A 27,746-nucleotide genomic window follows, 5' to 3' on the forward strand; every position below is an offset into this window, starting at 1 on the left:
CATTATCTATATGGATTTTAGCAAGGCCTTTGACAAGGTACCACATGGTAGGTTATTGCATAAGGTTAAATCTCACAGGATCCAGGGTGAGATAGCCAATTGGATACAAAATTGGCTTGATGACAGAAGACAGAGGTTGGTTGTAGAGGGTTGTTTTTCAAACTGGAGGCCTGTGACCAGCGGTGTGCCTCAGGGATCAGTGCTGGGTCCACTGTTATTTGTCATTTATATTAATGATTTGGATGAGAATATAGGAGGCATGGTTAGTAAGTTTGCAGATGACACCACGATTGGTGGTGTAGTGGACAGTGAAGAAGTTTATCTAGGATTGCAATGGGATCTTGATCAATTGGCCAGTGGGCTGACAAATGGCAGATGGAATTTAATTTAGATAAATGTGAGGCGATGCATTTTGATTGATTGAACCAGGGCAGAACTTACTCAGTTAATGGTAGGGCACTGGGGAGAGTTACAGAACAAAGAGATCTCGGGGTACAGGTTCATAGCTCCTTGAAAGTGGAGTCACAGGTGGACAGGGTGGTGAAGAAGGCATTCGGCATGCTTGGTTTCATCGGTCAGAACATTGAATACAGGAGTTGGGACGTCTTGTTGAAGTTGTACAAGACATTGGTAAGGCCACACTTGGAATACTGTGCACAGTTCTGGTCACCCTATTATAGAAAGGATATTATTAAACTAGAGAGAGTGCAGAAAAGATTTACTAGGATGCTACCGGGACTTGATTGTTTGAGTTATAAGGAGAGGCTGGATAGACTGGGACTTTTTTCTCTGGAGCGTAGGAGGCTGAGGGGTGATCTTATAGAGGTCTATAAAATAATGAGGGGCACAGATCAGCGAGATAGTCAATATCTTTTCCCAAAGGTAGGGGAGTCTAAAACTAGAGGACATAGGTTTAAGATGAGAGGGAAGAGATACAAAAGTGTCCAGAGGGGCAATTTTTTCACACAGAGGGTGGTGAGTGTCTGGAACAAGCTGCCAGAGGGAGTAGTAGAGTTGGATACAATTTTGTCTTTTAAAAAGCATTTAGACAGTTACAGTGGTAAGATAGGCGTAGAGAGATATGGGCCAAATGCAGGCAATTGGGAGTAGCTTAATGATAAAAACTTGGCGGCATGGACAAGTTGGGCTGAAGGGCCTGTTTCCATGCCGTAAACCTCTATGACTCTATTTGCCCCCTAGTGCTTGAAAGACGTGCTGGTTAGGGCGCATTGACCATGCAAAATTCTCCCTCAGTGTACCCGAACAGGCACCAGAGTGTGGGATTTTCACAGTAATTTCATTGCAGTGTTAATGTAAGCTGACTTATAAACTAAACTTAAAATGATTCTTTTTTTAAAAAAAGTTGTATTTAAACATTAAAAAAAGGAGAAATCATAAAACTCGGTTAAATGCGGGCAATTGGAACTAGCTTAATGGTAAAAACTTGGCAGCATGGACAAGTTGGGCTGAAGGGCCTGTTTCCATGCTGTAAACCTCGATGACTCTAATTGCCCTCTAGTGTCCGAAAGACGTGCTGGTTAGGGTGTATCGGCTATGCAAAATTCTCCCTCGGTGTACCTGAACAGGCACCGGAGTGTGGCGACTCGGGGATTTTCACAGTAACCTCATTGCAGTGTTAATGTAAGCCTACTTGTGACACCAATGAAATAAACTTTTAGTTCTTCTTTAAAAAAAAGCTTCCTTTCGACTTTTAAAAAGGGAAAACTTAAAAAAAAAGTGCAGAAACACTTAGAGAAGCTAGAGAGAGAGACAGGGAAAGGTTTAAGAAAAACAGAAAGAAGTTAAAGATGAAGTTCCCAGTACAGGAAGGAGAGTCGAACTGTTTTTGATGGTGCAGAGGTGTACCATGACATTTGGGAACCAGTGTTTTAAACAATCGGCGGAACTGCAATCCCTGATTCTGTTATGTGGCCTCTCTCCTACACTTCGTCACCAAAGGTGATGGACAGACAGTGAAGCCAATGGCAGCAGGCTCCCCGCCCTCCCCTTTCCCCCTGAGTTAGTGAATGGGCGCGTACTGCCTACCCAGGAGTGAAATTAAGTTTGAACAATGAATGGGGAGACAGGGAGTTTCTTCCAAACGGAACGAGGGATCACCAGAAAGTGGCTGAAATGATTCCTGGAGGTTAACTCGGGACTGTTGGAAACACATTCCCTCTGTCGACACACAGAGGAAGGGTTAACAACAGCAGCAGCAAGTTTTCTTTCTGGACAAGTTTCTCCCCCCCCCCCTCAAGCTTTCATTTTTTTTGTTCTCTGGGAAGTTTGGACAGACGGACTCTGCGGGAGGTCGGTTGTTGGGAATTCCTCCCCCCCCCCCTTGAAAACATAAGGGGGAAAGCAGCAGGATCAGGGGGAATTTCCACTTTATTCTGGCTTTGTCCCGAATGAAATGGGAAATACTGGAAGTGTGGATGAACAGATGAATCTAAGTGCTCAGATCATGCCACTCAAGTTGCCTATGCCCGAACAATATGAGCTGGAGGAGAGATTTGCCATCGTTTTGGTGAGTGAGATGGGCTTTTTTTATTGTTTGTTAGTTTCACGGGCTCGGGTTCGTGTAGTTTCACTCTGCGTCTGTTTCTCCAACATCGTTGGGAACACTAAAAGTCTCCCCCTCGCTCTCCCCACCCCCTCTTTCTTCGTGCTCCCAACTCCAGACCCCTGGTAACGGTCACCATTTTTTCCAGCTAATTCTGGATCTGGAGCTTTTGAGACTTTTAAAGCCAGTGTGAAAGCCAAAGCGGTGTTGTCAGTCTGGGGTATTCGAGATTGCTGCATATGTGTGTGTGTATCAGAGTGAACGAAGGCAACTTGTGTGTTATGTCCATGTGTGTGCATCAGGGTGAACTAAGGCTCTGTGCTTGTGTGTGTGTGTGTGTCAGGGTGAATGAAGGCAATTTTGTGTGTATCAGGGTGAACTAAGGCTGTGTGTTTGTGTGTGTATCAGGGTGAACTCAGGCAACGTGTGTGTATCAGAGTGAAATAAAGCTGTGTCTGTATGTGTGACTGTCAGGGTGAATTAAGGCAACTTGTGTGTGTATATATGTGTGTCTGTATGCATCAGGGTGGACTAAGGCTGTGTATGTATATCAGAGTGAACTAAGGCAACTTTTGGGAGAGAGGCTAAGTTCGAACGGCTGACAGTTCATTCAGTCACAGAAAGCAGATGTTTGTTTGAGTGGAAACAATAACATGGGGGGGGTGGTTTGCTATCGGCTGTTTTAATCTTGTCTCCCAGACTGGTAACTCTCATACCTCCCCATCAATTTCACATCATTGGCACAGTTGAATATTCAGCCTTGGGGGGGACTTTTGGCTTCTGAAATATTTGTTTCAAGTTGTTTTGTGTTGCTCAGGCTGGGTGGAAGGCAGATTTGGACTTCCCGAGTGGCAATCAGATTTTCGTTTTGACTTGTGGGGCTTTTTGAGGGGGGGCTTTTAAATGGAAACGATTCCCCCAACCAGGCTGGCGCAAGAGCTCTGCCAACTAGTGGAATAAATGGGCAAGGGTACACCAAATGCTGAGTCTCAGAGAGAAATCTGGATGTGTCCATACAGTGGAGGAATAGCTCTGTAATCGAACAGTTATGGGAGGGTTTGACCACTGAGTGCATTAACAGATGGCAGATGACTTGTTTCTCAGTCAGGATGTGCTGATCAGTTGAATAACTTGCTGTGTTCTTTGTTGTGGGGCTTGTCCAAAAATGGTCCGGTTTAGTGCCTGTAATGTGTGGCTACGAGGGTCACGAAAGTGGCACAGTGGTTAGTACTGCTGCCTCACAGCGCCAGGGACCCGGGTTCAATCCCAGCCTTGGGTGACTGTATGGAGTTTGTACATTCTTCCCGTGTCTGCGAGGGTTTCCTCTGGGTGCTCCCGTTTCCTCCAAAGATGTGTAGGTTAGGTGGATTGGGCATGCTAAGTTCTCCCTCGGTGGACCCGAACAGGAGTGTGGTGACAGGGGGATTTTCACAGTAACTTCATGGTGGTGTTAATGTAAGCCGAGTTGTGACACTAATAAATAAAGAAAACCTCTATTTTGTTTCCCCCTCATTGTCAAAGTGTCTTAAAATCCTACCCTCCTTGCCCCGATCTGAATATATCCCTTGGGTTTTTGGTTGACATGTCCTGGTTTATTTAAACTATGTTAACATGTGTTATATAAATGCATGTTCTGTTTTCTCCTGAGAAGATGTTTGCCCTCACTGTGGTAATGTCCATGTATCTGCATAGTGCGCAAGAAAATCCTTTTCACTGTATCCCAACACATGATAGTAATCAAACCAAATACAAAGTTAACCTTTCTCTACACCCTATCTGTAACTAACACTATATTCTGCACCCTCTCCTTTTCTTCTCCCCTCTGTACTCTATGAACGGTATGTTTTGTCTGTATAGTGCACAAGAAACAATACTTTTCACTGCATCCCAATACATGTGACAATAATAAATCAAATCTAATATTAAGCTGATCTTTCTCTCCACCCCATCTGTAACTGTAACACTATATTCTGCTCCCCCTCCTTTCCTTCTCCTCGAGGTACTCTATGAACAGTATGCTTTGTATAGCGTGCAAGAAACAATACTTTTCACTGTATCCCAATACATGTGACAATAATAAATCAAATCGAAGTAGTCCTATAGTACCTTATTCTTTACATGCAAACCTTAGCAGTGGGTGTTGAGGGGGAGGGCAGGAGTAGACCATTCGGCCCTTCGAGCCTGTTCCATCATTCAACATGATCATGGTTGATCATCTATCTCAATGCCACACTCCCGCTCTCTCACCATGCCCCTTGACCCCTTTAGAGTGGAGAAATCTATCAATTTCCTTCTGTAATATATTCAGTGAGTTGGCTTCCACAGCTTTGTGCGGTCAAGCATTCCACAGCTTCACAACCCTCTGAGTGAAGTAACTTCTCATCTCAATCCTAAATGACCTACCCCGTATCCTGAGACTTGTTCTAGACCCCATCAGCCAGAGGAAACAATGTTCCTGAATCCAGTCTGTCCAGCCTTGTCAGAGTTTTATACGTTTCAATCCGATTCCCGCCCCGCACCCCCCCCCCCCCCCCGGCCCTCCATTCTTCGAAATTCCAGTGAATACAGGCCCAGTCGATCCAGTCGTGACTCAATGGCACAGCGGGTTGCCTCCTTCTGCACTGTGGGGATTTGATGGTTCTAGAGGAATCTCGGTCTTCATACGATATCTTAAAGCTGCCTCCTCAGGTTGATTTTCCTGTGTTCGCTCCCCGACCCTGAGCCTAGGGACATTGAGGGGAGTCTTTTGATGAGTTAACACACAGACTACTTGGGGTTGAATTGATTTGATTTATTATTGTCACATGTATTGGGATACAGTGAAAAGTATTGTTTCTTGCGCACTATACAGACAAAGCATACCGTTCATAGAGTACATAGGGGAGAAGGAAAGGGGAGAGTGCAGAATATAGAGTTACAGTCACAGGGTGTAGAGAAAGATCAACTTAATGCGAGGTAGGACCATTCAAAAGTCTGACAGCAGCAGGGAAGAAGCTGTTCTTGAGTCGGTCGGTACGTGACCTCAGACTTTTGTATCTTTTTCCTGACGGAAGAAGGTGGAAGAGAGAATGTCCGGGGTGTGTGGGGTCCTTAATTATGCCGGCTGCTTTTCTGAGGCAGCGGGAAGTGTAGACAGAGTCAATGGATGGGAGGCTGGTTTGCATGATGGTCTTGGCAACTCTTGGCACTTCCAATCACCCTGGCATCATGCCAGCTGGTGCACCCTACCCAGCTAAAGGTCAGGGTGTCTCGGGCATCTGTTGGACTGGAATGCGAAGCAGTGCGAGTCATTTTACCGGGTGGTGTGGTGGCGCAGTGGTTAGCACTGCTGCCTCACAGCACTAGGGACCAGGGTTCAATAGCCAGCTTGGGTCACTGCCTGTGTGGAGTCTGCACATTGTTCCTGTGTCTGCATGGGTTTCCTCCCACAGTCCACAGACGTGGGAGGTTAGGTGGGTTGGCCGTGCTAAATTGCCCCTTAGTGTCCTAGGATGCATAGGTTAGAGGGATTAGGAGGGTGAATATGTGAGGTTACAGGGATAGGGCCTGGGTGGGATTGTGGGCGGTGCAGACTTGATGGGCCGAATGGCCTCCTTCTGCACTGTCATGATTCTGTGATTCATCGAATGGAGATCTGGGGCATGGTTAAACTCGGGACTTTCGAAAGGGGTGTTGTTTTGCATGTGAGACTCTTTGATTGCAGATTCTGACAGAACCGGCACCTACGCTGTGGTCTTGTGGAAATGTCGTCATTCTGAAAGCTGTGTTATTGTTTTGGAGCCATTTAATACTTTCAGTACTTTCCAGGTCGGGTTCCTTGCATTGAGTAGCAGCCAAGAGTGAAACACAAGTTGCTTCTGCAGCTGCTTCCCTGTATGCTTTTAACCATTGGATTTTTATTCCTGCTGGGTCAGCATCCATTCTCTCGTCTCAAACAAGAACAGCAATGACTTGCATTTATATCTGTTGAGTTTGTAAACTTAATTCCCGGCTTGGGTCACTGTCTGTGTGGAGTTTGCACATTCTCCCCATGTCTGCGTGGGTTTCCTCTGGGTGCTCAGGTTTCCTCCCACACTCCAAAGATGTGTAGGTAGGTGGATTGGCCCTGCTAAATTGCCCCTTGGTGTCAGGGGGACAAGCTAGGGTAAAAGTACGGGGTTACGGGGATAAGGCCTAGGTGGGATTATGGTCAGTGCAGACTTGATTGGCCAAATGCCCTTCTCACTGTAGGGATTCTCTGATTCTAAAGATATAAAGAATGTTTTATAATTTGTTTATGAAGATATGAAAGGTGTTAAAGTTTATTTATTAGTGTCACAAGTGGCTTGCGTTAATACTGCAATGAAGTCACTGTGAAAATCCCCTAGCATAGTCAATCCACCTAATCTACACATCTTTGGACTGTGGGAGGAAACTGGAGCTCCTGGAGGAATCCCACGCAGACAGAGGGAAAACGTGCAAACTCCACACAGACAGTGACCTAAGCTGAGAATTGAACTGGGGTCCCTGACGCTGTGAGGCAGCAGTGCTAACCACTGTGCTACCGTGCAGCCCAGGGAAACAACATTGCCTTCAAAAGCTGGTTTTGCCTAAACACTGAGGTGTTTAAAATGCAGACTTAATTTGCTCCGAAAGGACCAAAAGCATCAAGGTTGCCTTGGTAACTGGTTCTGCAGGTTTTTACATTTTTTTTGTTTGCCTATAAATTTAAAGAAGACACTCGGATAAAAGGAACCTATCAGATTTGATTTTTTGCCACCCTCAGGCCAAGCCGAGTACAGGAGTGTTGATAGGTCATCAGGAGTATAAAAGAGGGGCTAACTGCCTTCAAATCGGTTCCACCGAGGGTTGAGCCAGGAGTTTAACCAGAAGCAAGACCAGATAACATGAAGTAGTTAAGGGCAGTTAGATCAACGGGAGCAATAAGTTCTTAACTCTGCCAGCTTCAGATAGGGCTCAAGATAACTCGTGCTCTAACCAGCGAAAGGAACAAAATCCAACAACGCTTACAGACAAATATAGAAGAATCCAGAAAGCTTCCTAATTCCATCAAGCCTGGTTGTATCATTTCCTTGAGAGTGACTAGAATTCCGTTATTTCTGTTTTGGGTAATGAATGTTCGTTGTATTATCTGGACAGCACTTCAGTCGAACTGTACTTGAGTTAATGTGTTACTTGTTTAGTTAAAGTTCCTGGTTATTTAAATAAACTACCTTGTTAGTTCTTCACTAAAAGTGAGTGTCGGACCTTTATGTTAACAAATGTCTAAATGTTAAATAAGAGCAGATAACACTTTCCCAAATAATTAAGCAGATTACAAAGCGAGGTGAAGGGGATTAACCTTGTTGTTGGAACACACAGCATCCCGAGGTGCTTCACAGAGAGAAGTATCAAGTTGGATTGGTCACTGAGCCATCCACGGAGATATTGGGACTACTGCGAAAAACTGTGTTGGGGACTGGGGTTTGAGGAGCTTTTTGTGTGGGAGGAGCTTTTTTTGGAGGGGGGGAAGAGGGTGCATGAGGAAGAAGGGGCCGTGAGGTTGGGAGAGAGAAGGAAGCGGGGCATGTGGTAGGGAGGAAGGAGAAAAAGGTTCCTGATGGGTGGGAAGGAGGATGGCGAGAGGTAAGGAGGGGAGGCGATGGTCTAGTGATATTATCGCTAGACTATTAATCCAGAAACTTAGCTAATCTTCTGGGGACCTGGGTTCGAATCCCGCCACAGCAGATGGTGGGATTTGAATTCAATTAAAAAAAATCTGGAATTAAGAATCTACTGATGACCCATTGTCAGGAAAATCCACCTGGTTCACTAATGTCCTTTCGGGAAGGAAATCTGCTGTCCTTACCCCGGTCTGGCCTACATGTGACTCCAGAGCCACAGCAGCGTGGTTGACTCTCAACTGCCCTCCAAGGGCAACTAGGGATGGGCAATAAATGCTGGCCCAGCCAGTGACACCCATGTCCCGTGAAAAAAAGGGGGTAGGCGCTGAGGGGGAGGCAGGGGGATGAGAGGGGGGCAGGGAGGAGAAAGTGGGGGCCTGAGTGGGGCAGGGAGGGAGGAGGACACGGGAGCTGAGAAAGGAGGGGGGTCGTGGTGGTATTGAACCTGGGAGTTCACTGGCCAGCCCATCTACCTCCTCCGCACCCAGTCCCAGTCGATGTGCCAGTGTAACACCATTCCAGATGTGACATTTAGATGGAGACGCTGTTTGCCCCCTCGGGTGGGTGGGGAGGGTCCTGTGGCCCCACTCCCAAGGAGAGTGTGGACTGTCTCCCTCGTGTGCTGGCCAATATTTAACCTGCCTTCGCTGAAACTGACGATTTGGTCATTATCCCGTTGCTGTTTGTGGGATCTTGCTGTGCACTAATTGGCTGCCACCTTTTCCACATTAACTTGATTGGCTGCGAAGCACTGTGTAAACGTTTTGTTTTTGTCTGACAAACTGGGGAACGTGAGCCAGGTTTCAATGAAAGATTCACTTTCTCCGGTAACGATGGATAACAGTGTCAGCTAACACTTTGCCCTACGGTTCCCTGGCCCAGCAGACTTGATGGGCCGAATGGTCTCCTTCTCCTTTGTCTTATGTTGTTATAATCAGTGAGGGAAGCAAGGGTTGTGGGGATAAGGTGGAGTTGAGGATTATTAGTTCAGACCAGTTACGATCTCATTGAAGAGCAGGATAGACTTGATGGGCCGAATGGCCTGCTTTGGTCTGTAACAGAGCTGTGTGGTATATTGAAGGAGGTGTGGGACAGGATGCGTGTTATCTTGTAGGAAAAAGAGTGTTCAAAAGCAGGGCTCCTCGGGGACTGACTGGCTCACCATCTTGAGAACCAACCTTCCTGAAAATGTAAGGAATGTTTATATTTGCGATCCCCGGCTTTTGTCCTCTGACTTGGATTCAGGAATGTTCCACGTGTACCTTGCTCTACATGCCTCTCCACCACAGCAGAGAAGTCAAATGGCGTTGCCATTTATTTGACCTGCCCATGAGAATGCCACACATTCTTGGATTTGAAGTCAATCCTTTCAGTGCAGCTTGACAGGTGTTCGCATCCTTGGGCACAGTCAGGAGTGCAAATTGTTGGTCTGTTGGTGACAAAGGCTTCTTTTTGTCTGGGGGAGTGTTTTAAACTGTTGAAGCAGGTTGGCATAATTATTCTGAGGTGGAGATGCCAGCATTGGACTGAGCTGGGCACAGTAAGAAGTCTCACAACACCAGGTTAAAGTCTAGCAGGTTTATTTGGCAGCACGAGCTTTCGGAGCGCTGCCCCTTCATCAGGTGAGTGAGGACTTGTGTTCACAAACCTGTCTGTGAATACGACTCCTCACTCAACCTGATGAAGGGACAACGCTCCGAAAACTCGTGGTTCCAAATAAGCCTGTTGGACTTTAACCTGGTGTTGTGAGACTTCTTACTATAATTGTTCTGCACAGCCATGTAAGCACTTGGCAAGTGATTGATTTATTATTGTCACATGTATTGGGATACAGTGAAAAGTATTGTTTCTTGTGCGCTACACAGACAAAGCATACCGTTCATAGAGTACATGGGGAGAAGGAAAGGTGAGGGTGCAGAATGTGGTGTTACAGTGACAGGGTGTAGAAAAAGATCTGCTTAATATTTGATTTGATTTATTATTGTCACTGGGATACAGTGAAAAGTATTGTTTCTTGCGTGCTATACAGACAAAGCATACTGTTCATAGACTATGAAGAAGAGGATGCAGAATGTAGTGTTACAGTCATAGCTAGGGTGTAGAGCAAGATCAGCTGAATAATTTGATTTATTATTGTCACTGGGATACAGAGAAAAGTATTGTTTCTTGCATGCTATACAAAACATACCGTTCATAGAGTACATAGGAGAGAAGTAAAGGAGAGGGTGTAGAATGTAGTGTTACAGCCACAGCTAGAGTGTAGAGAAAGATCAGCTTAATATATGATAGGTCCAGTCAAAAGTCTGACAGCAGCAGGGAAGAAGCTGTTCTTGAATCGGTCGAAACGTGACCTCAGACTTTTGTATCTTTTTCCCGATGGAAGAAGGTGGAAGTGAGAATGTCCGGGGTGCATGGAGGTCCTTAATTATACTGGCTGCTTTGCCGAGGCAGCGGGAAGTGTAGACGGAGTCAATGGATGGGAGGCTGGTTTGTGTGATGGATTGGGCTACATTTGCAACCCTTTGTAGTTTTTTGCAGTCTTGGTCAGAGCAGGAACCCATACCAAACTGTGATACAGCCAGAAAGGATGCTCTCTGTGGTGCATCTGTAAAAGTTGGTGAGAGTCGTAACAGACGTGCCGAATTTCCTTAGTCTCCTGAGAAAGTAGAGGCGTTGGTGGTCCGTGTTCGATTGGCTGGAGAATTGCCGTATGTTCGAAAGTCGTTCTGGCCGCAAGCACGCCTCTTTCCACTCCGAGGGTGGCAGGATTCCTTTGACTTTTTACGAGGGATATAAACACAGGAAAGGGTTTTTTTTTAGCATCAAGAATGCAATTTTGGGCTTGTAATCCCTCGAGTGTCGAAGATTGAGGTGTTCAGGATGATTACAGGAAGTCAACAGGGTAGATGGAACGAATCGATTTCCTCTGGTTGGAGGCTGCAGTGTGAGGGGGGTCTCTCAGAACGAGGGGGCATAACTTTAAAATTGGAGCCAGGCATGGTGGTAGCAGGAAACACTTCCTCACATGAAGGCGACTGGAAAGATTGGAAAGCTTGCGTTCCCAAAAGGCTGGGAGGTCTGTTGAAACTTTTAAAACTTGAGATTGATAGATTTCTGTTCAGTATGAAGGGCTGAATGGTAGGAAGATGGGTGTGAGGGGCTGAATGCTCCACTCCTATTCCTGGGCACTCGCGCAGATTTGTTTTGCTGTGAAGAAGTGGGTGTTTTTTTGTAATCCTTTCATGGGACAAGGGTGTCACTGGCTGGGCCAGCATTTATTGCCCATCCCTAGTTGCCCCTTGGAGAGCAATTGAGAGTCAACCACATTGCTGTGGCTCTGGAGTCACATGTAGGCCAGACCGGGTAAGGACAGCAGATTTCCTTCCCTAAAGGACATTGGTAAACCAGATGGGTTTTTCCGACAGTGGTTTCGTGGTCATCAGTAGATTCTTAATTCCATTAATTTTTAAAATTGAATTCAAGAACATGGTGGGATTTGAACCCAGGTCCCCAGAACATGAGCCGAGTCTCTGGATGAATAGTCCAGCGATAATACCACACTCTCCCGCACGTCAGATGCTTGCACGCTCCAGCCCCACACGTGGCGCAGTGGTTCGCACTGCTGCCTCTCAACGCCAGGGACCCGGGTTCGATTCCAGGCTTGGGTCACTGTCTGTGTGTCTGCATGTTCTCCCCGTGTCTGTGTGGGCTACCTCCGGGTGCGCCGGTTTCCTCCTACAATCCGAAAGATGTGCGGGTTAGGGTGCGTTGGCCGTGTTAAATTCTCCCTTGGTGTACCCGAACAGGAGTGTGGCGACTAGGGGATTTTCACAGTAACTTCATTGCAGTGTTAATGTAAGCCTACTTGTGCCTAATAAATAAATAAAGTTTAAACACAGCACAGAGAGAGAGAGATGCACGCACATATTTGTCATTTTAATGATTTGGGTGAGAACATAGGAGGCATGGTTAGTAAGTTTGCAGAAGACACTAAAATTGGTGGCATAGTGGACAGTGAAGAAAGTTATCTCCAATTGCAACAGAATCTTGATCAATTGGCCAGTGGGCTGAGGAATGGCAGATGGAGTTTAATTTAGACAAATGCAAGGTGATGCATTTTGGTCGATTGAACCAGGGCAGGACTCGGTTAATGGTAGGGCGTTGGGGAGAGTTACAGAATAAAGAGATCTAGGGGTACAGGTTCATAGCTCCTTGAAAGTGGAGTCACAGGTGGACAGAGTGGTGAAGAAGGCATTTGGCATGCTTGGTTTCTTTGGTCAGAACATTGAATACAGGAGTTGGGACGTCTTGTTGAAGTTGTACAAGACATTGGTAAAGCCACACTTGGAACACTGTGTACAGTTCTGGTCACCCTATTATAGAAAGGATATTATTAAATTAGAAAGAGTGCAGAAAAGATTTACTAGGATGCTACCGGGACTTGATGGTTTGAGTTATAAGGAGAGGCTGGATAGACTGGGACTTTTTTCTCTGGAGCGTAGGAGGCTGAGGGGTGATTTTATAGAGGTCTATCAAATAATGAAAGGCACAGATCAGCTAGATAGTCAATATCTTTTCCCCAAAGGTAGGGGAGCCTAAAACTAGAGGGCATAGGTTTAAGATGAGAGGGGAGAGATATACAAGTGTCCAGAGGGGCAATTGTTTCACACGGAGGGTGGTGAGCCTCTGGAACAAGCAGCCAGAGGGAGTAGTAGAGGTGGGTACAATTTTGTCTTTTAAAAGGCATTTAGATAATTACATGGGTACAGTGGGTATAGAGGAATATGGGCCAAATGTGGGCAATTGGGATTAGCATAGGGGCTTTAAAAAAAGAAGGGTGGCATGGACAAGTTGAGCTGAAGGGCCTGTTTCCATGCTGTAAACCTCTATGACTCTCTACACAGAGAGAGAGAGAGACGCTCATATTTACGCACAGAGAGACGCATGCACATATGCATGCAGAGGGAGAGAGACATGCACAGGGTGGGGGGAGAGAGAGAGATGCGCACACACACAGGCACGTGCACACAGTTGTGATCCTGCAGAGTTCCCTTTTTTGGAGTTTGTGGTGAAGAAGAGATGTTAGCATTCGAAATGGCTTTTAATAAGTGGCTAAAAGGATGTGGGAATGGGGTCAATGTGGTTCAGACTGTTTTTGTTTGCTCATGTGGAGGGCAAGCACTGACTATGGATAGGTGGGGCCGAATGGCCTGTTCCGTACAGTAATGTGCACACCAACTGTCAGCACTCATACCCTTGTCTGCCTTGACACTGCGTACACCGCACTGAAGTCCCCTCTCGGGGTGTGTGTGTGTGTGTGTGTGTGTGTGTGTGTGTGTGTGTGTGTGTGTGTGTGTGTGTGTGTGTGTGTGTGTGTGTGTGTGTGTGTGTGTGTGTGTGTGGGGTTTTGGTTACCTGAACAGTAATAAAGTCTGCTTCTGACCAGTTTAATCCCCTCATTGGGATTGGGTTACCATTTAGTGAACTTAATCGCACACTCAAATGAGCGAGCCAAGGGTAAAGCCCTCACACGTGACATGGTAGTTACGCGTGGAGAGAGTGTGGAGTGTTTGGAATGGGAAGCTTTAACCTTGAGGCCATAATTCATCTCAGTGCTGGTACTTATGAAGCTGCTGTGATTGGCCCCAGGACTATGGAGGAGGGAGTTTCACCACGTTTTTGTCCTCAGTCATCCCAGAGTGATGATTTGGAATATCCCACTGACCCCCTCACCCTTGCCCAGAGATGTTTTACTGCAATTGTACAGGGCGTTGGTGAGGCCACACCTGGAGTATTGTGTGCAGTTTTGGTCTCCTTATCTGAGGAAGGATGTCCTTGCTATAGAGGGAGCACAGCGAAGGTTTACCAGGCTGATTCCTGGGATGGCAGGTCTGTCATATGAGGAGAGACTAAGTCGGTTAGGATTATATTCACTGGAGTTTAGAAGAGTGAGAGGGGATCTGATAGAAACTTATAAAATTCTAACAGGGTTAGACAGGGTAGATTCAGAAAGAATGTTCCCGATGGTGGGGGGAGTCCAGAACTAGGGGGTCATAGTTTGAGGATAAGGGGTAAACCTTTTAGGACTGAGGTGAGGAGAAATTTCTTCACCCAGAGGGTGGGGAATGTGTGGAATTCACTCCCACAGAAAGTAGTTGAGGCCAAAACGTTGTGTGATTTCAAGAAGAAATTAGATATCACTCTTGGGGCTAAAGGGATCGAGGGATATGGCGGGGGAGAGTGGATCAGGATATTGAATTTGATGATCAGCTGTGATCAAAATGAATGGTGGAGCAGGATCAAAGGGCCGAATGGCCTCCTCCTGCTTCTAGTTTCTATGTTTCTCTTGATGCTTGGAAAGACAGACAGGTTGTCAGTTCAAGGTCCTGCTCCAGGGACTTGAGCCCAGAATTGAGCGTGCAGTTCAGTGCGATGGCTGGTTTCACGGCCTACTGGATTTTTCTTCCCCTCACGTCCTCCACAAGGAAGCCAGCTTCCTGAACCCTGTCCGGTGGAATTATAACAAGGCTGCACTGTTGGAGAATTTTGGATAAGGCTTTAAACCTGCAGCCTAGGCGGAGAGGGGCCACATGCGGCCCATCTGAGTTCGGCCCCCATGAGACATTGTGTTGTCCGTTGCCCCGTTCCGCTGATTCCCGTCCGTGTAGTTTTTTTCCTGCCGGTGTGACTGAAGTGATTTGTACGTAAAGCAAGGGTGAGTGAAGTGAGGTGTCTGCTGATTCCACACAACATTGAGTGTGAGAGCCGTGCGCTCCCTCTGTGTCCAAAGTATCAATATTTCTTCTGCTTTTACCATTTGATGTTGGACACAGTGGTTAGCAGTGCTGTCTCACAGCACCAGGGACCTGGGTTCGATTACAGCCTCGGGTGACTGTGTGGAGTTTGCATGTTCTCCCCGTGTCTGCGAGGGTTTTCTCCTGGTGCTCCGATTTATAGATATAGATATATATAGATGATCTGGAGGAGGGAACCGAGTGTATGGTGTCGAAGTTTGCTGATGACACCAAGATTGGTGGAACGGCAAATTGTGCGGAGGGTGTGGAGGGTCTGCAGAAGGATCTAGATAGGCTGGGTGAATGGGCCAGGAACTGGCAAATGGAATTTAATGTTGGCAAATGTGAGGTTGTCCACTTTGGTAGGAATAATGGTAGGAAGGACTATTACTTACGGGGCGAAAAACTGCAGCAGGCGACGGTGCAGAGGGACCTCGGGGTCCTTGTGCATGAGTCGCAAAAACCCAGCCTGCAGGTGCAGCAGGTGGTCAGGAAGGTGAATGGGATGCTGGCCTTCATCGCGAGGGGGATTGAATATAAAAGTAGGGAGGTCTTGCTGCAGCTGTATAGGGCACTGGTGAGGCCGCAGCTGGAGTACTGTGTGCAGTTTTGGTCGCCACACTTATGCAAGGATATTTTGGCCTTGGAGGGAGTGCAGAGGAGGTTTACTAGGCTGATGCCGGAGTTGAGGGGGTTGAACTATGAGGAGAGGCTGAATAAACTAGGCTTGTACTCGTTAGAGTTTAGAAGAATGAGGGGAGATCTCATTGAGACATATAAGATGATGAATGGGATGGATAGGATAGAGGTGGAGAGACTCTTCCTGCTCAGAAAGGATAGTAGGACTAGGGGGCACAGCCTCAAGATAAAGTGGGGGCGGTTTAGAACGGAGTTGAGGAGGAACTTCTTCACTCAAAGGGTGGTGAATCTCTGGAATTCTCTGCCCGTTGAAGTGGTGGAGGCTGCCTCGCTCAATATTTTTAAGATGCGGGTTGATAGGTTTTTGATGGGCAAGGGGATTAAGGGTTATGGGGAGAGGGTGGGAATGTGGAACTGAGCAGCGACAGATCAGCCATGATCTTATTGAATGGCGGGGCAGGCTCGAGGGGCTAGATGGCCTACTCCTGCTCCTATTTCTTATGTTCTTATTTCCTCCCACAGTCCAAAAATGTGCAGGTTAGGTGAATTGGTCATCGTAAATTGCCCTTTAGTGTCCAAAGATGGGTAGGTTAGGTGGATTGGCTGTGCTAAATGTGTGGGGTTACAGAGGTAGGGTGGGTTAGAGGGCCTGGATATGATACTCCGTCGGAGGGTTGGCGTGGACCCGATGGGCTGAATATCCTCCTTCTGCCCTGTAGGGATTCTAATGAGAACAATAACCCACCGGGGGCTGTCCCCCACCGTGCTAGTTTGAGTTGAATGGATCGATATTTGTTGATTTTTCTCGAGACGACCTACCCTCACCTGATGCCCCCTTGGCAGTGCCAGTCACTGGGTGGGTCAGCGGGAGCCCTTGCCAGTTTACCCTCTCTCCCAGCAGGCCCGCCTGCCTCTGAAGCCTGACCGCGATTGATTAACTCAATGTGATGAAGGAACACCGACTTCACACTGTGTGTCCCAGGAAAACCCTGAGGTGGGGGCGAAGAAAGCCAGTCGATGTGTCTTAATCCACAGGAATGCGAGCTGCCATTGAGTTGAGCTTTATATTTTACTGAGGCTGTTCTTTCCCCACCTTCCTGCTTGTTTTTTTCTGAGGGAGTTTAACATTTCTTAAGTGTTAAGCGGATGATTCATCGTCCTGTTCTGTGTGGGAAAATGCACTGGAATATTCGCTCTGAGAAGAAAGCTGAAATAATTTGGTGAAATAGTCCCACGGTTTGAAATACTGTTTCCTAATTTTTCTGTGGAGGGGGCGGAGTAAAGCGGTAGTGGGAAATCTTGTCCTCTTCAGCTGCAAGGCATCTAGGATTCGGCCTAGTTCTATCGTCTGATTTTTGAGGCCTTGCTGGAAAGTGACCAAACCCACCGGCTGAAATCTGGGATGGTTGTCCGTGGAAATGTTGCCACACGCCTTACGTAGCCAGCAGCACCTCCGCTGCCCCCCCTTCAGTGGGGGGGTTTCCCTATGCTGTCCCGTCACAGCTACAACAACAACCTGCATTTATCTGGCCCCATTTACCGTGTCTAAAGGAGAGACAATTGGCCTCGTGGTATTATTACTGGAATATCCAACTCATTTCTGAAACCCCTTGGCTGCTGCTTTTGTCAAATGGCTCACCCTCCAAAGGGCTCACTCGGCTAATGCTGTGAGGGACCCGGGTTCGAATCCTGCCACGGTAGATGTTGGAATTTGAATTCAATAAGAAAAATCTGGAATTAAGAATCTACTGATGACCCATTGTCGGAAAAACCCATCTTGTTCCTTTTAGGGAAGGAAATCTGCCGTCCTTACCCGGTCTGGCCTACATGGGACTCCAGAGCCACAGCAATGTGGTTGACTCTCAACTGCTCTCCAAGGGCAACTAGGGAAGGGCAATAAGTGCTGGCCCAGCCAGCGACACCCATGAACGAATATAAAAAGGATAGATAAATGTCAAAGGATAGATAAATGTCCCAAGATGCAGCTGCTTAATGCCTAATCAGACACCCGAGCACTCAGGCCTTCTTGGTCAGGCTTCCAGTGAAGGAGGAGAAATCCAGTGTGGGGGTGGGAAGAAATGACAGGTGTTGTATGGTGTACACGCGCTAGTTTCCATGTCAAGCTTTCTCCCTGCTTTCTCAACCTCCACGCAGGCTTGTCGGGGGCACAGGCCCGAGGATGCTGCTCTGCCTCCTGAAATCCAGCCCCAAAAGAACAGCATTGTATGTCCAGAGTGCTGCAAGGGTTGCAGTCAAAATGGCAGCCATTCATCCCATCAGCTCTGTGTCATATCTTTGGAAGAACTGTCCGCCAAGGCCCACTGGCCTGTTCCAATCTCTCTCCATGTTTTTCATTTCCAGTTCTGTCCAGAAAATCACCATTGCATCTGCTGTCACCGCCTTGTCAGGCAACATGCTTTGGGATGAAAGACTTGTTCGAAGAGGTTGAGTAGGTTGGGCCTGTCCAATAACAATCCTGGAACTCCCTCCCTAACAGCACTGTGGGTGTACCTACACCACATGGACTGCAGTGGGTTCAAGAAGGCAGCTCACCACCGCCTTCTCAAGGGGCAATTAGGGATGGGCAATAAATACTGAGCCCAGCCAGCGATGTCCACACCCCATAAAGGTCTCCATTAAAGCCGGGGCCTATCTGGGAATTTTCATTGTTTGGGATTCTCTGCCATCCCTCGTTTCACTGCCTTTTTAAGGAATGGATGCTGTCCCGTGTCGAGCTGTTTGCCAAGTTTGTACCTGTACTGAAGTTTGGAAGAAGGTTGTGTGTGTTTCCACTGCTTAAATTGGGGGAAGATAATAGATTTGCGATGTTCCACCAATGTAAATCAAAAGGAATGCATGGCTTCCTGCGCCGTTTGTTAGGTGGCCACATTTAAGACCCAGTGTATGTAGGCCCCTCAACACCTGGCACCAGTGGGCATGGATGCCCATTGGTGCCAGGCCACGCAAGACAAGCATTTGAAAGGCCTGAGAACGAGCGTAGGCCTCTGATTCACATTGGCAATTTTAGGGGAATTGTGCTGCCCCTCTCACCTACGGGTCGGCCTGAGATAGGCCGCGGGCCCGACTGGGGCTCTGTTTTACTCCCCTCACCCCCAGGCCATCCGTCACTTGTTCAAGTTGACTGCCATCCCTTTCCAACTGAGAAGCTGCAGTCAGCACAATGTTTCTCAGCAACTTTTACAGATGCCCCACAGAAAGCGTTCTTTCTGGTTGTATCACAGCTTGGTATGGGCTCCTGCTCTGCCCAAGACCACAAGGAACTACAAAAGGTCGTGAATGTAGCCCAATCCATCACACAAACCAGCCTCCCATCCATTGACTCTGTCCACACTTCCCGCTGCCTCGGGAAAAGCAGCCAACATAATTAAGGACCCCACACACCCCGGACATTCTCTCTTCCACCTTCTTCCATCAGGAGAAAGATACAAAAGTCTGAGGTCACGTACCAACCGACTCAAGAACAGCTTCTTCCCTGCTGCCAGCGGACGTTCAAATGATCCGAACTACCTCACACTAAGTTGGTCTTTACGCTATAGCTATTAACTGTTGCACTGCATTCTGCACTCTCTCCTTTCCTTCTCCCCTATGTACTCTATGAACGGTATGCTTTGTCTGTATAGCACGCAAGAAACAATACTTTTCACTGCATCCCAATACATGTGACAATAATAAATTAAATCAAATATTAAGTTGATCTTTCTCTACACCCTAGCTATGACTGTAACGCTACATTCTGCACCCTCTCCTTTCCTCCTTCCCTATGTACTCTATGATTGGTATGCTTTGTATAGCGCACAAGAAACAATACTTTTCACTGTATCCCAATACATGTGACAATAATAAATCAAAGGGAATTGTGGAATAACCTCCCTGCTTTGTGTAGACGGTGGAGTTGAGGAGGCTGTGTGGACTGGCAAACATGACATGCTTTCTCCCTTTAAAACCTTTATCGTTGCCCTTTGCCAGCCCTCTCTGTGACCTTTCCCCCAGAGAGCGCCATCAAATTTTCCCCATCAGTCATGATGGTATTTTTTAAATATAAAAGTTACATGATTCACACCACCCTCGTGTTTCCCTTCTCCACTTTCTTTTTTAGTTTCGTTGCTGCCGTAGCAAAAAAATGACTTGAATCCTCTAACATCGAGCAAGAGATTACGCAACCGGTGACGCCTCAATGTCAATGCTCTGTTTGGAAAATCCCAAAGCCTCTTTTTATTGTTAGCCCCCAAAAAAAAGTCTTCACTCATCACTTTTTGGTTTTGTTTGTTTGAGGCCTTTGCTAAGCAGAGAAGATGTCCCCCTCCCTTCCAGTGGGATGGTGGGTCAGAGGGGTGAAGACACAATGGGCTGTGGCTGCCTGGACAAAGCTTGGTTTCGTGTTCCTCACCTTCTGATGGAGATCCGCTTGCTGCGCTAACGTGTCTCGAGTAAAGTTTATTTATTAGTCACAAGTAGGCTTACATTAACACTGCAATGAAGTTACTGTGAAAATCCCCTAGTCGCCACGCGCCCATTCGGGTACACTGAGGGAGAATTTAGCACGGCCAATGCACCCTAACCTACACAATGTTCGGAGTGTGGGAGGAAACACAGGGAGAATGTGCAGACTCCACACAGACAGTGACCCAAACCGGGAATCGAACCCGGGTCCCTGGCACTGAGAGGCAGCAGCGCTAACTACTGTGCCAATGATTTTGAGTATTCATTTTGCCAGAGTTCCTTGATGAAACATCGCTCTTTCCTTCTGTCCTTGGGAATTGACAGAATCGCAACAACAGCCCTTCAGCCTATCGTGTCTATTCTAGCCCTTTTGGAAGAGCCGTGGAATTCCTAACAGTGCAGAAAGAGCGTCCCATCCAGGCCTCTCTCCCACCCTATCCTTGTGACCCTGCACATTCAGCATGGCCAATCCACCTAACCCGCACATCTTTCGGAGTGTGGGAGGAAACCAGAGCAAACCCACGCAGACGTGGCGAGAATGTGCAGACACCACACAGGCAGTGACCCAATCCAGGAATCGAACCCGGGTCCCTGGCGCTGTGAGGCAGCAGCGCGAACCACTGTGCCACCCACTGAGTTGTCCAGTTTAGCGCCACAGCAGGCATTTTCTCCTTTTTTTTTAATGAGCGCACATGTTCATCCTCCTCCAGTAACTTGTCTTGTTAAAAGTTTCTCTGAAATCCGTTTCCATCACCCTTTTAGGCAGCAAGTTTTGGATCACAACAAAGTTTACTGTGAAGAAATGTCTCCTCACTTCCCCTTTTGCCAACCATTTTAAATTTGACCTCTTGCCAGAGGAAACAACGTCTGGCTACTACTTCTGTTTTAAGCCTCTCGTTGTTTTGCATCCCTTTCTTAGGCCTCCCCTCGGTCTCTGCCGCTCCAAGGAGAGCAATCCCAGCTTCTCCAATCTCTCCACAGATCTTGCCACCTTCATCAGTGCGATTAAATTTGGCATCGCTGCTTCACAGTGCCAGGGTCCTGGGTTCGATTCCCGGCTTGGGTCACTGTGCGGTGTCTGCACGTTCTCCCCGTGATTGCATGGGTTTCCTCCAGGTGCTCCGGTTTCCAACCAAAGATGTGCGGGTTAGATGGATTGGCCGTGCTAAATTCTTCCTCAGTGTACCCGAACAAGAGTGTGGTGACTAGGGGATTTTCATAGTAACTTCATTGCAGTGTTAATGTAGGCTTACTTGAGGTACTAATAAACAAACTTTAACTTTAAAAACTCCTCTGCATCCTAGCCAGGGCCCTGACATCCTTCCTAAACAGTGTGATACCCTGAACCGTGCAGAGCTCTCCACCTGGGGCTGGAGCTGCAATGTACTGAGTGACTGGGGCAAGAGGTTTTGGGTTTATGCTCCACTTAGAGCCTCAGCACATCTTCTGAGGCAGTCCCTCCGGATCAAGGGTGGCTTGCTTCCACTATGGTTTAATGGGCTCTGAGATTTGATTTATTATTGTCACGTGTTGGGATACAGTGAAAAATATTGTTTCTTGCGCGCTATACAGACAAAGCATACTGTTCATCGAGTACATGAGGGGAAGGAAAGGAGAGAGTGCAGAATGTAGTGTTAGTCATAGCTAGGGTGTAGAGAACAATCAGCTTAATATTTGATTTATTATTGTCACATGTATTGGGATACAGTGAAAAGTATTGTCTCTTATACAGATAAAGCATACCGTTCATAAAGTACATAGTGAACAAGGAAAGGAGAAGGTGCAGGCTATGGTGTTACAATTACAGATAGGGTGTAGAGAAAGATCAACTTAATATCTGGGGGCGGCACTGGATTCGCTTCCCAGCTTGGGTCACTGTCTGTGTGGAATCTGCATGTTCTCCCCGTGTCTGCGTGGGTTTCCTCCGGGTACTCCAGTTCCCTCCCAATGTCCAAATATATGCAGGTTAGGTGGATTGGCCATGCTAAATTGCTCCTTAGTGTCAGGAGGGCTAGCTAGAGTAAATGCATGAGGTTATGGGTATTGGGACTGTGGTCGGTGCTGTCTTGATGGGCCGAATGGCCTCCTTCTGCACTGTCAGGATTCTATGATACGATAGGTTCTTTCAAAAGTCTGACAGCAGCAGGGAAGAAGCTGTTCCTGAGTCGGTTGGTACGTGACCTCAGACTTTTGTATCCTTTTACCAATGGAAGAAGGTGGAAGAGAGAATGTCCGGGGTGTGTGGGATCCTTGATTATGCTGGCTGCTTTTCCCAGGCAGCGGGAAGTGTAGACAGAGTTAATGGATGGGAAGCTGGTTTGTGTGATGGATTGGGTTATATTAACAACCCTTTGTAGTTCCTTGTGGTCTTGTGCAGAGCAGGATCCCATACCAAGCTGTGATACAACCAGAAAGGATGCTTTCTATGGGGCATCTGTAAAAGTTGGTGAGAGTCGTAGCCGACATGCCAAATTTCCTTCGCCTTCTGAGAAAGTTGGTAAGCTTTCTTAACTATAGTGTCAGCATGGGCGGGGGAGGGACCAGGACAGGTTGTTGGTGATCTGGACACGTAAAAACTTGAAGCTGTCCTGACCATTTCTACTTCATCCCCATTGACGTAGACAGGGGCATGTTCTCCTCTACGCTTCCTGAAGTCGATGACAATCTCCTTTGTTTTGTTGACATTGAGGGAGAGATTATTGTTGCCAGTTCACCAGATTCTCTATCTCATTCCTGTACTGTCATTGTTTGAGATCTGACCCACTCCGGTGAAAGCAATTATTTTGTGTCACAATCGAATTCTGAACGGAAAAGTCGCTTTAGGATCCTGGCGCTGGGCCTCTGAGTTGCCGTGTGGACCCGCCGTTGCTGTATGGAGGGAATGCTACATTGTCTGAGGTGCTGCCTTTTGGGTGAGGCACCAAACTAAGGCCCTGTGTGCCTGTTGGCTGGGTATAAAGTGGCACTTTTGTGACAAAGACCAGGTCTCTATCTCTTGTGATTGCTGTTTGTGGGAGCTTGCTGTGTTCAAATTGGCTCCCGTGTTTCCGACAATACGTCCTTCCAAAGCAGCTGTTAAAATCACAGAGGAAAATCCTGAGACTGTGAAGGCAGCGGCAGAGACTTCTGGGTACGGTCAAAGAACCCTCATTCTTTAACTGACATCCCTGACCTCGCTGCCCTCTCTCACCCTCTAATTCTTGACCTCTCCAAGGCTCTTTGCAAGGGGCTCCATTTTTTATCTATCGTTGCTGCATCGTACCACGCCCTTCAGCAACCCTTGATTGCCCCAAGACGCGCTATCCAGCTGTGGAATTCCCACTTGTGAGGTCTGCGCGACAGAACCAAAACCGTCTGGACGAAAAGGGGGGTGGTGGTTGAGTCCCCCTCTCCTGCTCAGTCACCTCTCGGCCGCTCCCTGACGGCACTTGGAGAAAACGCCCCTCTGCCCCGTCTTGCTGCCTCTGTCCACGGAATTGCCACTTCCATTCTCGCCCAAGCGCCCTCGTTGGCGTGTGGGGTCAGGCCAACCAGGAGCTGAGGTCGCAGTGCTTGACCGAGCAGGAACGCGCGCTTTCGCTCTGTGGCCTCGTTACAAGAGAATAAGACTGACTTGCGTTGAGTCAAGAAGAAATTGCCCCTTAGTGTCCAGGGATGTGTAGGTTAGAGGGATTAGTGGGTAAATATGTAGGGATATGGGGGTAGGGCCTGGGTGGGATTGTGTTCGGTGTAGACTCAATGGGCCGAAGGGCCTCTTTCTGCACTGTAGGGTTCTATGATTCTATGATCTAGAGCACTTTTTCAGATTGCAGACATTTCAAAAGTGTGTACCTATAGCCAGTGGAATATTTTCTAAAGAGCTGTAAGACAGGAAGTGTGGCAACAAATTTCTGCCGAGCAAGCTCCCACGCTGTGATCACGCAGTCATTTTTTTATTCTTCTGTGAGGCGTTGATTTGGGAAGCAAGTCCATCGAGCCCAAAAGGCAGCAAGACAGGGAGATAAGGTGGTTAAGAAGGCAGATGGGGCACTTGTCTTTGTCAGCGGAGAATACAAGAGCAGGGAGGTTATGATAGATTGGTATAAAACGCTAGTTAGGCCACAGCTAAAGTTTTATTTATTAGTGTCATAACATTAACACTGCAATGAAGTTAGTGTGAAAATCCCCTGGTCGCCACACTCCTGTTCGGGTACACTGAGGGAGAATTTAGCACGGCCAATCCGCCCTAACCACGTCTTTCAGACTGTGGGAGGGAAGCTTCACGCAGGCAGTAACCCAAGCCAGGAATCGAACCCAGGTCCCTGGCGCTGGGAGGCAGCAGCGCTAACCACAGTGGAGCCCAGCTGTGTGTAGTTCTGCTCGCTGCACCATAGGAAGAATGTGATTGCACTGGAGAGGGTGCAGGGGAGATTCTCCAGGATGGTGTCTGGGCTGGAGAGGGTGCAGAGGAGATTCTCCAGGATGGTGTCTGGGCTGGAGAGGGTGCAGAGGAGATTCTCCAGGATGGTGTCTGGGCTGGAGAGGGTGCAGAGGAGATTCTCCAGGATGGTGTCTGGGCTGGAGAGGGTGCAGAGGAGATTCGCCAGGATGCTGCCTGGGCTGGAGAGGGTGCAGAGGAGATTCTCCAGGATGCTGCCTGGGCTGGAGAGGGTGCAGAGGAGATTCTCCAGGATGGTGTCTGGGCTGGAGAGGGTGCAGAGGAGATTCTCCAGGATGCTGCCTGGGCTGGAGAGGGTGCAGGGGAGATTCTCCAGGATGGTGTCTGGGCTGGAGAGGGTGCAGAGGAGATTCGCCAGGATGCTGCCTGGGCTGGAGAGGGTGCAGGGGAGATTCTCCAGGATGCTGTCTGGGCTGGAGAGGGTGCAGGGGAGATTCTCCAGGATGCTGTCTGGGCTGGAGAGGGTGCAGAGGAGATTCTCCAGGATGGTGTCTGGGCTGGAGAGGGTGCAGAGGAGATTCTCCAGGATGGTGTCTGGGCTGGAGAGGGTGCAGGGGAGATTCTCCAGGATGCTGTCTGGGCTGGAGAGGGTGCAGAGGAGATTCTCCAGGATGGTGTCTGGGCTGGAGAGGGTGCAGGGGAGATTCTCCAGGATGCTGTCTGGGCTGGAGAGGGTGCAGAGGAGATTCTCCAGGATGGTGTCTGGGCTGGAGAGGGTGCAGAGGAGATTCTCCAGGATGGTGTCTGGGCTGGAGAGGGTGCAGGGGAGATTCTCCAGGATGCTGTCTGGGCTGGAGTGTCTAGGCTATGAAGAGAGGCTGGATAGGCAGGGGTTGTTTTCCTTGGAGCAGAGAAGGCTGAGGGGGGGAAACCTCAATGAGGTGTATAAAATTATGAGGCACATGAATAGATTGGATTGGAAGATATTTTTCCCTTTAGTGGAGGGGTCAATACCCAGGGGGCATAGATTTAAGTTAAGAGGCAGGAGATTTCACCCAGATGATGGTGGGAATCTGGAACTCGCTGCCCGAAAGGCAGGAACCCTCATAACATTTAGATGAGCACTTGAAACGCCACAGCATACAGGGCTCTGGAGCACGCGTTGGAGAATGGGATTGGAATAGATAGGTGTTTGATGGCCGGTACAGACACGGGGGCATCTCTGACTGTACAGCACTCCCTCAGTACTGCAGCCTCGATTTGTCTTTCTCGTGTGGCTCGAACCCAGAACCTCGCGATTCCGAGGCGAGAGTGTGGTCAACTGAGCCACGTAAAATCTTGAGGGCTGCGTTTGTGGCCCATGAGTTGTAACTCCTGCTGGCGTGTTACTACTTTTTTGTCTGAATTAAGGGCTGGGAAGTGCCCCCCCCATTCCCCCTGACTCAACCTCAATATACCACCCCCTGCTTCTCTGTACGGCACACAGCCCGGGACTTCTGGGAGGGGTAGGTTTCCCAGGCAAGGAGAGGGGCGGTTTTGTATCTGTGCAGTGGTTGGAAGGGGGTGGATTAAATTCCCTGAAATTAACATTGACTCTGGATCCCTGTTAGGTTATCCCGACTGGTGTGCGGCCATCTTGGGCGGCCATCTTGCCCGGAGACGCAGGGAATCGGAGAGTCTTGCATTTAATGAAACCAATTCTTTTTATTTGCCTTTGGAGGCATCCCCTACCTTCCAGCACCGTAAATGTTCTGAGGGACACCACAGAGGAGGGATTTGGATGCTTAGTTGCAAGGGGGAGAGGTGAGGAGGTGTGATCTAAAAGGTCAGTTTTTGTTTTGAGGTAAGATGGGAGGGTTTGGGGAAAGAGTTGAAGACACCGGGGCTAAGAAGGCTGAGGTGAGCGGGGCAGGATGCGGGCAGTCAGGTTCTGACCTTTTGTGTTGACTATCAGTGAGAGGAAACCTGAAACCACCGAATGAGTGTGACCCAGATAGAGCGCGTAGTCACGAGCGCTGCGAGACTGCGCCGAGGCAAGCCAAGCTCCCACAGCCAATCGTACACATCTGGATGTCGGTGTGCTGGGCTGACTGTCAGGGTGCTCTGCAGCCTTTTGCAAAGCAGGTTGCGCTGGGGGGGGAAAGTGGCGGTTTCCCGGAGTCATGTCTTTAAAGGAAACAGCGTGTGGCTTTGTGGAGGTGTATCGTGAAGAGGGGGGGTGAGGCACCGGGATTCTGTCCTCAGAGTGCACACAGTTACTGGCCTCCACAGTTACCAGTGGGTTGCTAAAGTGTTTCCTGCTGCAAAGCTAATTGCTCCAGAGTAATTCCCCTCCTCCCCAGCGCTCAAGACAATTTAGAAACATAGAATCCCGACAGTGCAGAAGGAGACCATTCAGCCCATCAAGTCTGCACCAACCACAATCCCACCTAGGCCCTATCCCCATTACCCCGTGCATTTACCCTAGCTAGTCCCCCTGACACTAAGTGACAATTTAGCATGGCCAATCCCCCTAACCTGCACATCTTTGGACTGTGGGAGGAAACCGGAGCATCCGGAGGAAACCCACGCAGACATGAGGAGAACGTGCAGACTCCACACAGACAGTGACCTGAGGCCGGAATTGAACCCAGGTCCTTAGTGCTGTGAGGCAGCAGTGCGAACCACTGTGCTACCGTGTGATCACTTGTGTGATTTGTTGCAGGAGCGGCATTTTATTTGATCCTCTTGAGTTCTGTTTTTGCATCAGGTTTGCCTGAGTCTCACTTTTTTGTGTTTCGCCTGCCAAGGTTCGCCCCTCTCCCTCGCCTCCCACCCTGTGGAGGCAGCACAGTGGTTAGCACTGCTGCCTCACAGCGCCAGGGACCCGGGTTCAATTCCAGCCTTGGGTCACTGTCTGTGCGGAGTTTGCACATTCTCCCCGTGTCTGCGTGGGTTTCCTCTGGGTGCTCCGGTTTCCTCCCACAGTCTGAAAAACGCACTGGTTTGGTGCGAAATGTCCCTTGGTGTGCCCGAGCAGGAGTGTGGCGACTCGGGGATTTTCACAGTAAATTCATTGCAGCGTTAATATAAGCCCACTTGTGAAGCTTTAAAACCCTTTCGCATGCATCTTGATTCCACAATAATACTGTTTTAGGGTCGAATGTTGTCCAGGTCAACAGCATTGCTGTTCTTTGAAATGTAGATGAGCAGGCAGGCAGGCTGGGCCTACCATTACTAGAAATTAAATGCCCACCCTCGCCCCATTT

The 27,746-nt window shown here is 48.3% G+C and overlaps 1 protein-coding gene across 1 annotated transcript in view; it reads left to right on the plus strand.

Moving 5' to 3' along the window:
* The first annotated feature begins 2,124 nt into the window (after window positions 1–2,124).
* The window catches only part of fmnl3 (formin-like 3), a 165,597-nt gene continuing 139,975 nt past the window's right edge, over window positions 2,125–27,746 (plus strand). The window contains exon 1 of the mRNA XM_080217823.1: window positions 2,125–2,527. Within this exon, the coding sequence (XP_080073949.1) occupies window positions 2,414–2,527 (114 nt within the window). The 5' untranslated portion in view covers window positions 2,125–2,413. The remainder of the gene's footprint in view (window positions 2,528–27,746) is intronic.

Source organism: Carcharhinus amblyrhynchos, chromosome X (genome assembly GCF_965287045.1).
Source record: "Carcharhinus amblyrhynchos chromosome X, sCarAmb.v2.hapA, whole genome shotgun sequence".
Lineage (NCBI taxonomy): Eukaryota > Metazoa > Chordata > Chondrichthyes > Carcharhiniformes > Carcharhinidae > Carcharhinus > Carcharhinus amblyrhynchos.